The 10512-nt window shown below is 37.0% G+C and overlaps 1 protein-coding gene across 2 annotated transcripts; it reads right to left on the bottom strand.

Annotated features, from left to right (window-relative positions):
* Positions 1–2308: 2308 nt before the first annotated feature.
* figla (folliculogenesis specific bHLH transcription factor) lies at positions 2309–9924 on the bottom strand. Of its 2 annotated transcripts, none has more exons than XM_026931456.3 (5): positions 9491–9921; positions 5369–5518; positions 5181–5270; positions 4169–4318; positions 2309–2572 (listed from the first exon to the last, which is right to left on the bottom strand). In XM_026931456.3, the coding sequence occupies exons 1-5, from the start codon at positions 9710–9712 to the stop codon at positions 2555–2557; spliced, it is 630 nt and encodes a 209-aa protein (XP_026787257.1). In that variant the 5' UTR covers positions 9713–9921; the 3' UTR covers positions 2309–2554. The 2 variants fall into 2 exon arrangements, with proteins under 2 accessions (XP_026787257.1, XP_034155046.1); XM_034299155.2 differs by lacking the exon at positions 2309–2572 and adding an exon at positions 2609–3741 and having other exon boundaries at positions 9491–9924.
* Positions 9925–10512: the final 588 nt, after the last annotated feature.

Genomic DNA, 10512 nt, shown 5'->3' with positions numbered 1-10512 from the left:
TTTGAACTGAATCGAACTGGTTTGATTCACCACAACTGATTGATTCACTGGAGAATCTTAATCATGATGCAAATGCAAATCAAGAAATTTTTACCTGATTATTCTGTGATTAAGATGTTGAGCATTGATGTTTTGATACTCAAACTATTCAAATTTTTTAAATGTATACTTTTTTCTTAAATACTATGTTTAAATAATGTTCTAAATATTGTTCAAAACCTTTCTGAATATATTCAAAGGCAGGTAAATATTTCTAAGGTTAACTCTATAACTGCAAGAGCTCAAATCTGGTGACAAAACTTCAGCTTGTTAGAAACAAACCGTACCTGTCCCTGTCCATGTCCCTGTGGTGCTACCCTCCTCAAGCATACACCTTTCGTACCTTATAGAAAATATATATCTTTAATCTAGACTGGTGCATGTAGTGTACTCTCCATATTAATTATGGTCTAGTTTTGTACCTTAAATCATTTTTAAATGTACACTATATCCACATTTTCCTGCGAGATACATATCAAAAGTACAAAAGATGTATCCTTAAGGGTTCCACTTGAGTGACATGGAAAGGTACAGCTTAATGTTTTCAATTTGATAATTTTTTATGGAATTTCTGATTCAACTAATTGATTTTGTATATACTTCACAGTCTGGGTTTTCAAAATGGAAAGAAGTATATAGTTATCTAATCAGCCAATCATGTGGCAGTGACACAATGCATAAAATCATGCAGATGCAGCTCAAGAGCTTCAGTTAATGTTCACATCAAACATCGGAATGGGGAAACTGCTGATCTCCTGGGATTTTGACACACAGCAGTCTCTAGAGTTTACACAGAATAGTGCGAAAAACAAAAAAACATTGAGTGAGTGACAGTTTTGTGGGTGGAAACACCTTGTTGATGAGAGAGATCAAAGGAAATAGCCAGATTGTTTCGAGCTGCCAGGACGTCTATAGTAACACAAATAATCACTCTATACAACCGTGGTGAGCAGAAAAGCATCTCAACATGCACAACACATCAAACCTTGAGGTGGATGAGCTACAGCAGCAGAAGCCCCCATCAGGTTCCTCTCCAGTCAGCCAAGAACAGGTTTTTTTTTGAGGCGATCATGGGCACAGATTCTCCCAAACTGGACAGATGAAGACTGGAAAAAGACCAGGTGATTTTTTTTTTTTCTAATCTCCAACTGTCTGTGTTCTGTGAGCCTGAGCCCAGGAAAGCCTCGGATTCCTGTTTACAGCTGAGTAATGATTTGAGTTACTATAGACTTCCTGCCAGCTCAGACCAGTCTGGTCATTGTCCTCTGATCTCTCTCATCAACAAAGTGTTCCAGCCTTCAGACCTTCTGCTCACAGGATGTTGTTTTTCACATCATTCGGTGTAAAATCTAGAGACTGCTGTGTGTGAAAATCCCAGGAGATCAGCAGTTTCTGAAATACTCAAACCAGCCCATCTGGGACCAACAACCAGGCCACGGTTAAAGTCACAGAGATCACACTTTTCTTCATTCTGATGTTTGATGTGAACAGTAACTGAAACTCTTGGCCTGTCTCTGCATGATCTTATGCATTGTGCTGCTGCAGCATGATTAGCTGACTGGATAACTGCATAAATGAGAATTAAATAAAAAAAAAAATCTAATCAGGGTTATGCTCAGAAATATTGTCTCCAAAGAGAAATGAAATAAAACCTAAACAAGATGCAAATGGTTTTCCATTTCAGATTCAAAGAGAGTTTTTTTCCCCCCTGACAATACATCATTTTGGTAATAAAGTCTTCTTTTAGTTTAGTGGCTATAATGAAAAAAAGGATGTCCTTTCAATCCATCTTTAGAATTAATATTAAGCTACTTATCAAGCAAACCACAACGTATAAAAACGAAATACAATATCCTAAAATATATTATTAAAAAAAACCAAATTCTTACATAAAAGTCTGAAGTTCATGTACAGTGAAAAAAATTCTGAAGAAAACCTGAAAAAAAATTCTATAAAATAAACTATTATAAACTATAATAATATTCTATACTATGTATATAGAATGTGTATATAATGCTATGGTATATACAATACAATAATAAACAATTGTTTTTTTTTTCTTTCATATATAAAAATTCAGAAGAATGAGGGAGAATTCAGAACATTTTCCAAAACTTTCACAAAAATTCATCAGTCCCCCTTCTGGTGATTAAAGGTATTGCAGTTTGTGTTTTCCCCCCACTTCATTTAACAGAAAGAAATTAGACTGAGTGCTGACATGTATTTTATTAGAAAGTGCTCATAAAAAAACAAACACACACACAAAAAAAAAAAAAAAAAACACACACACACAGGCTGCTTGACAATCTACTTAAACACAGACAAAAATGACAAAACAATTAGAACTAAATACTTTAGCAGCTGTTCGGATGTTAAATCATTTATAAATCATTGAGCTGTTTAAATAAAAATAAAGTGTTTATACACAATCCTTCTTCATTCAAGGCCAAATTCATAAATTCATGCTTCAGTGTGAACTTTGTGTTCTGTGGAAAAAGAAACAGCGGACTCGTCCTCATCTCGTCTGATAGACCTGCAGTGAACAGAGTCATTCATTCGTCATCAAACGCTGGGGCTGTGTAATATTTTAAAGGAGCAGTTTGTAATTTTAGAGCCTTCCCTGAACCTACTCCGATACTGTAACTGATGCCTCCTCGAACCCTCAGTCCTACGCCCTGCCCGGAAATCGATAAAAGACGCATCAATTCTTCAAATCCGTTCAGAGAAAATGATGAGAAAGGAAATTGGAGGCTTCTAGATCCTGGATTTTATTGCAGTGTGTGACGAAAGCATCCGGTATGAATCCTTCAGCTCCAAAAAAAAAAAATCCAATAAATGATGTAAGGAATGAAACACTCCATGTTGTGCTGTTATAGGAAACTAATTAACAAGAGGCTGGCGTGATGAAGCAGAGTTACTGTTACCACCCTGACACTGATTATTTTCCTATAACAGCATGTCCCCAAGTGTTTTATTCTGCTTAAACCACAGCAATTCACTACAAGTTACAATTTTGTATTTATTAAAGAATAAGACATCATACTTTCAATCCAATTATTATTATATACAATGTTGTGAAACATCAGTGAAGCAAGTTAGTTCCTGTTGTCACTTACGTTATAGCAGCTATAAACAGTTGTTCCCTCACCAGCCTCTCTTTTCTCTCTCTCTTTCTCTCTCTCTCTCTCTCGTATTTAATAAGACACAGCTTGTCATGATACTGTGAAACCACACAGTGTTAAAACTACAGCTGGCATGATACCACTTGTTCTTTTCCAATACTGATACCGAAACCTGTCGATGTTGATACTCATCCTATATATATTTTTTTTTTGTTTTTCTACTAAGCTTAATTTTTTTTTTTTTAAACTTAAGCACATAAAAAACTCAGGATAATAGTCATAGCTAAAAGCTAACTGCCACAAAACCACAGCTTTCACACAAAAATCATTTACACTGAAAATATTACAAACATAATAAAGTAAAAATTATAAATATGATCAAAATCAATGCTAATAAAAACCACAGTCAAGTCTAAAAAAATATCTGTTCCAAATCTAATTCCAATCTTTTCCATTTGTTACAGTATCGGATCAAATTCAATCTTTTTTCTCGCTGATATCTGATCCACCGTGTTTTTGCTGCTATCGGGCCGCCACTGATCCTTTGGTATTGGACCGTGCTGTCTCAGTAAAAACTCCTCTGTATGGAATGAGAGATGAATGAGAAGCATGCTACGTATATCTTGTGAACTGCCTTTTAAGGAAACAGGGCTTTGTTTCAGCTGGTGGGTGGAGCTAATTTCTGGGCCAGAAAAAATGTGAAAGAAGCCTGAAAGTGAGAAATTAGCCAGACCCATTGTATAGTAATATTGAGAACTTTTCTAAAGTGACGTAAGTATTATAGACCTAGAAACGTTTTAAAAATTATAAACTGCACCTTTAAAGTTTACTACTATGATTGGAAAAAAAAAAAAAAGTCACTATAAGGTTACATGCACGTGTGTGTGTGTGTGTGTGTGTGTGTGTGTGTGTGTGTGTGTGAGTGAGAGAGCACAGATTTAGTGCACAGGATGTTACGGCACACTGTTCACGTGTGTACGTTACTGTAACTTCAGCACACTCCTTACCAGCGTGTGGTCAGAGCCGACCTGTATGATGTAGACAGGGACGGCACACTGCACGGTCATGCTGCTCAGATCGATCTCATCCGCTTCTGCTGCCGTAGCGACGGACGGAGCCGTAACCGATAAAGACGGATTGGACAGAGAGTCAAGCACCTGAGAGACGGAGTGAGAGAGAAAGAAAAATCAGACAGAAAGATTAAAAGTCATTCAAAACGTCTGTTAAGAACCATTATTTTTTGTTTGTGCGTACAATAAATTGTTTGCGCCGTTGGTTTCATAAAATCAAAATGTCATTAGAACATAAATAAATATGATTGAATACGACAATAAATTTCATAAATTATTACTCGAAACGTTCCCCAATGTGAGTAACAGAAGAGAAGTGACATTTTCCGTGACCTGCATTTGCATATTCAAACATGATTGGCTCCTAGATTTTATGATGCAATAACACTTCATTACAAAGACTTAATAAAGGAAATAAAGTATAATGGAGGAAATAAAGTATAATTCCTTGGATACTGCATTTACAGTTTAATAATGTGTACTTTTTTCCCCTGTTTCTCTCACTATAATTCAAAGGAGAGTTAAAAACCAAAAAAAAAAAAAAAAACCCTAAACAAAACAGACTGATTAGTCTATAAACAACTTTTTTTAAACAAATCATACATTTTTTAAATAATAAATTCAGCTCTACTTTAACTTTTATACTTTAAGGAGTTTCTAGTCTACTTCAGTAAAGTATTTAGCCAATTTTTAGACAGTCTACTTTTTTAAATTTATGGCATTTGGCAGATTATCCAGAGTGACTTACATTTATCTCATTTATATAACTGAGCAGTTGAGGGTTAAGGGCCTTGCTCAAGGGTCTAACACTTTCAGCCTGGCGGTGCTGGGATTTGAACTCACAACCTTCCGATCAGTAGTTCAACATCTGAGCTACCACTTAAATGAGTATTTACTTTTCAACTTGAGTAGTAAACAAACACACACAAAAAAAACCCCTCAAACTCACGTCATCCACACTCCACAGGTCAGCACACCTGTCGTCTGAGTGGGAATAGTTGCTCATGCTCTCCAGCAGCTCGCTCGAAACTCCGTTGCTCTGTCGAGAACATTTCATCATCAGTATCAGAGAGCTGAAATGTGAACTGTGGGCGTTTGTGATGATAAAATCCTGAAGTGTGTGTGATCTGCGCTTACGTGTGCCGAGGTGTCGCTGAGCACGGAGGACAGCAGGCGGATGTACTCGGTCGCTGCCTTCAGCATGTCCACTTTACTGGGCTTGCGGTCTCGGGGCATCACGGGCACAATCCGCCTCAGGTAGGAGAACATGCTGTTCAGACTGCGCACCTGGAGGGGGCGCCACAGGACAGGACATCACACTGAGGACCAGCAAAGTGGTTCTCTCTCTCTCTCTTTCACACATATATACACAAACACACAAACACACACACACTCACAGAAAAAGGGACATCATTTTTAATAAGGATGAAGATGACTCAAGGACAGTGAACTTTACTGCAGAAAAAGTGAGGAAGACGAGGGACAAAGACTCGAGCGTAGGTACTCGTTAAACAATCAGTCTCATAAAATTGCATCTTAATCATTTGGATTTTAATTACACATTTTATACATAATAAAACTGAATTAAACATGGCACAGCAAGTGCCAACTGTTAACATTTTTCTGATGTACATCATCTGCATTTACTGGATATATAAAAACTAACTTTCTAATTTTACTCAGCAGTCCTGTTAAGAAAGCTTGTATGAGTTTATGAGTTAGATTTATGCTTTTATCCTTCATTTAAGGAACGTCTGGATCTCAAACTGTTGATGGACTAATTTGGGATTTAATATTGTGATAATGTGATTGCCAGTTGGTTAGTTGTCCATCAACAGGAAGTTGTGTACTTGTGTACTTGTCTATCAACAGGAAGCCCCGCCCACATAGCTGAATGCTTAGCTGTAATTGAACGATACACCTACACCGACAGCCCAAAGGGTGTGTTTTTAACAACAGAAAACATAAATTTAACTCATAAGTGAAGTACTTCTACTAGGAAGGTGTGTGAAATGTTTCTTAAACTTTCCTAAACCGCTGCTGCATACATTTTGATGTTACATGGAAAAAAATTTCCTTCTTCTTTCTTACCAGGAATGCTGATTCAGTTTTATGATGTATAAAATGTGTAATTAAAATTCTAAATGATTAAGATGCAATTTTATGAGACGAGTACCTACGCTTGAGTCTTTGTCCCTCGTCTTCCTCACTTTTTCTGCAGTAAAGTTCACTGTCCTTGGGTTATCTTCATCCTTAATAAAAATGATGTGAAAAACTGTTTATATGGTAATAAAACCCTTTTAGTGGCGTGTACTTTGGGCTGTAGGTGTAGCCTGTTGTTCAATCGTTTATAGTGTTCATAGTGTTCAGCTATGTGGGCGGGGCTTCCTGTTGATAGACAAGTGATGGTTGTGATGGCAACCAACCAACCAACTAACCGGCTATCACATTATTAAACACTAAATTAGTCCACCAACAGTCTGAGATCCATACGTTCCTTAAATGACTCAAGAACCTAAACAGTAGCCCAGTGTCCACCCTTACTACAGTGCGTACTACTTAGCTTGATAGAACGTGGTTCTAGATGTAGCCATGGCAACCAGAGTATTGTAGTATGAAGTATAAGGTGTTAATAACATCATAAAAAATTGATATTTAACATTAAATTTGGAATACAAGCAACGAGTAATGTTAAGCTTTCCTAACTCTCTTTTTAAAGAATTCAGGAGCACTGATTAAATTTAAATTATAAAGTCATTTCTTTGATTTCTTTCCTTTTTTCTGCTTCAGAGCTACACCGTGCCACAAGGATTACAAAACACGGAAAATGAATTCATTTCTGGAGAACTGATTTAATCAGTAAATGCAGACGCACATCACAACCCCATGAGAAGTTTTTCAATGTGTTCAGAACCGTGAACCGTAAGCTGAAGGTCGCTTTTTTGATTTTCTGTGCCATGTTTATTATTTCATATTTAATACATTTAATTAAAATGCTAAATGATTAAAGTGCAGTTTTATAAGATTATTTAATGAGATTTACAGTGAAGCACCTCTTCATGGCATGGCCTTTTTTGCTGTGGAAAACCTTGACATCATCTTTTATTTCTGAGGCTTTCATGCACTAAAGGTTGTGCGTTATTAAAGGGACATTCACAGCTGAAGCATCAATACTTCCAGGTTTTCAATATAATGTAGTCCATGTATACACATTCTTTAGATGATGTAATGATTAATACTAAATTGCTTCATGCACATCATCTCACGCTGGTTCATTCCCTTTAAAGTCAGACTTTACCACATCGTTTTGTTCAGTAATATCCTGAGTAGTTTTGACTTTATGTTATTTTATCTATAATCTATATATCTATATATATATATATATATATATATATATAAACATGCAGTTGTGTGTAAAGGTCTGACCACCGGGCATCGCAAAGAAACTAAACAAATTCATTCTGATTGAAATCCATTCGTTGAATTATTCGTATGATTTGTTGCCTCACGCATATTGTAATACATTTGCATAAGGAAATGATATGAAAAAATAAAATTAAGCTTTTAGGGTGTGGTACCTGGTCATTTTTTTTTATTATTAGTGTTGTTTTAATCGTTCTTTCACATGGTTGTGTTAGGTGTAGCCTTTAATCCTGGGCTAATTTTGCTTCTCTTGTAACCTACAGGCTAAATAACTTATTAAAAATAAACTAAATTAGCTAAACTTTCTGTTCTTAGAATAAACTTAACTAACTAAATAAGCTAAAAGCCTTGAGTCACTGGTAGGAAAATACTAGTGATTTGAATTCCAGGCTCTTTTCAGCGAGTCAGATCACCAAGAAGATTCAACTCTTTTGGCTTCTAAACAGCTCATGTTTTCTTTCTTTGCAATATTTTGACCAATGATTGTTCTTCTTTGCCTAACTATCCCTGAAATGGTTTCATAGCAACATTACTAGCATATATATAATGCATTTTAAAGTGTGTGTAGGTATGTATGTGTGTAGGCATGATATAACACACACACACACAAACATACAGACACACAGTACTGTGCAAAAGTCTTAGGCACATGCGAGCAAAATGCCTTCAAAAATAAATGTTTCTACTTTTAAAAAAATACTATAAAGTGCAGTAAACAGTAATAAATGAAACAAACTCAATAATTTATAGTGATGACCCTTTGCTTTAAAAATAAATAAAGCAGTATCTGAGGTGCAGTGTGTGCAGTTTTATAAGGAAATGAGCTGGAAGTGTTACTGAGCATCTTGCAGAAGCAGCCACAGTTCTTCTGGAGACTTTGACTGTCGACTCGCTTCTTATTTCTGCAGCGAAACCCAGCAGCCTTCATTATGTTTTTATCTGAAAAGTGTCTCTTATGGAATCTGCTGCTTTCTTTACTGACATACAAACATTTTTCTGTAACATTTCATTTTGTGCTGGAAAACTAATGTTTGGAATCTAAAATGTTTTTGTACTGAATCAATAATGTAGAAGTCAGAAAATAAACATCTATAACAAAGTTTGTACAAAAAAATAGGGTGCACATACATATGTGTGTGTGTGAGTATATATATATATATATATATATATATATATATATATATATATACATATATATATACATATATATATACACACATATATATACACACACACACACGTATATAAAATTTTTTCAAATCTATCAATAATTTTAAAACCAGCAAGGCTCTGCAAAAGTGTAAGAATCTATGCATTAAATGTTATTGTGCCCAAATAATAATAAGAAGATACAGAAAAAACCCATACGGCTCATACAAAAGAGTCGACACTCAACGTTCGGCTAAAAAGAGTCGACACTCAACGTTCGGCTAAAAAGAGTCGACTCTCAACGTTCGGCTAAAAAGAGTCGACTCTCAACGTTCGGCTAAAAAGAGTCGACTCTCAACGTTCGGCTAAAAAGAGTCGACTCTCAACGTTCGGCTAAAAAGAGTCGACTCTCAACGTTCGGCTAAAAAGAGTCGACTCTCAACGTTCGGCTAAAAAGAGTCGACTCTCAACGTTCGGCTAAGAAGAGTCGACTCTCAACGTTCGGCTAAGAAGAGTCGACTCTCAACGTTCGGCTAAAAAGAGTCGACTCTCAACGTTCGGCTAAAAAGAGTCGACTCTCAACGTTCGGCTAAAAAGAGTCGACACTCAACGTTCGGCTAAAAAGAGTCGACTCTCAACGTTCGGCTAAAAAGAGTCGACTCTTTCTCCAATGACTGGTCCACTAACCCGGAGCCGCTCTTTGGCGTTGGCTAGCTGTCTTTTCTTGGCGGCATCGTCTCTGTCCTCCATGTCCATGTACTGTCCATCTTCCGTCCTGAGCAGCTTTCCGATATTCACGTGCACCGGAAGCGACGGTTCGGTGCTCTCGCGCAACAAAATGTCGCCCATTAACTCTCTCTCAGGGACTTTCATTAACCCTCCCACCACCTTCAGCTTTCTGCCGCTCATTCTCTAAGAAACACCGGCTTTATAAGGCTCTAACAACAAAAACTCTAACTATACATACACATAGCTATACATAGCTAAGCCTCAGAAATGTTTAGTAAAAGTTTAGCTAAAGCTAACGCAGTTCATTACATTTCACCCAGCTCTGTTTGTTTAATGCCTAAATTCAAATCCGCGCTCACCTGTGCTAAGCCCCGCCCCCTAATTAGCATCCACATATCGTAAAGGGTTAAAATGAAGCACTGAGGCGCGAGAGGGCGTGCTGCAGTGATTTTCTCACGGGTAATGATGATAATAAAAGCATACAACATGAAGTTTACCCAGGATCAAGTTTCATTTATGATTAATATTAACATTAATGTTAGCTACAAACAGTTCTTCAGCACGCAGTGCAGTGTGCTAACAGTAAGCTGTGGTTGCTAAGCGACATAACGGTCACAGAGCAACGGTTTGATCAGTTTCAATCCTGGTGCGTGAACACACAATTCAGTCAGTGTGTGTGTGTGTGTATGTGTGTGTGTGTAAAAGAGTCGAACACGGCTCAGCCAATCAGATTTCAGAACCGAAACTATCCGCCATTTTGTGTTTACACCACTAGATGTCCACAGCTGAACACTTGATCCTGCTAACACCCAGAATGCATCACTCAGCACAGCCAGAGCTGGTGCCAGGTCTCAGGTTTCCCCCTCTGAGGCTTGGTTATGGGTTATTGATGATCCAGGCTGTGTTACCGTACGGCATGATAAGTCTAAAATGGTCACAGTTTCACAGTGTTTATCATCCATTTTAAAACATACAAGCTG

The sequence above is a fragment of the Pangasianodon hypophthalmus genome, chromosome 24, assembly GCF_027358585.1.
Source record: "Pangasianodon hypophthalmus isolate fPanHyp1 chromosome 24, fPanHyp1.pri, whole genome shotgun sequence".
NCBI classification, from domain to species: domain Eukaryota; kingdom Metazoa; phylum Chordata; class Actinopteri; order Siluriformes; family Pangasiidae; genus Pangasianodon; species Pangasianodon hypophthalmus.
Note: the sequence above shows the minus strand (reverse complement) of the source record. Positions and strands in the feature narration are given on the sequence as shown.

Coding starts and splice junctions, on each gene's coding strand:
- figla (XM_026931456.3), bottom strand. CDS start 9,712: ATGAGCGGCAGAAAGCTGAAGGTGGTGGGAGGGTTAATGAAAGTCCCT. Junction 5,271..5,368: donor TCAGCGACACCTCGGCACAC/GTAAGCGCAGAT, acceptor TGTTCTCGACAG/AGCAACGGAGTTTCGAGCGA. Junction 4,319..5,180: donor ACCTGTGGAGTGTGGATGAC/GTGAGTTTGAGG, acceptor TCCGTCTCTCAG/GTGCTTGACTCTCTGTCCAA.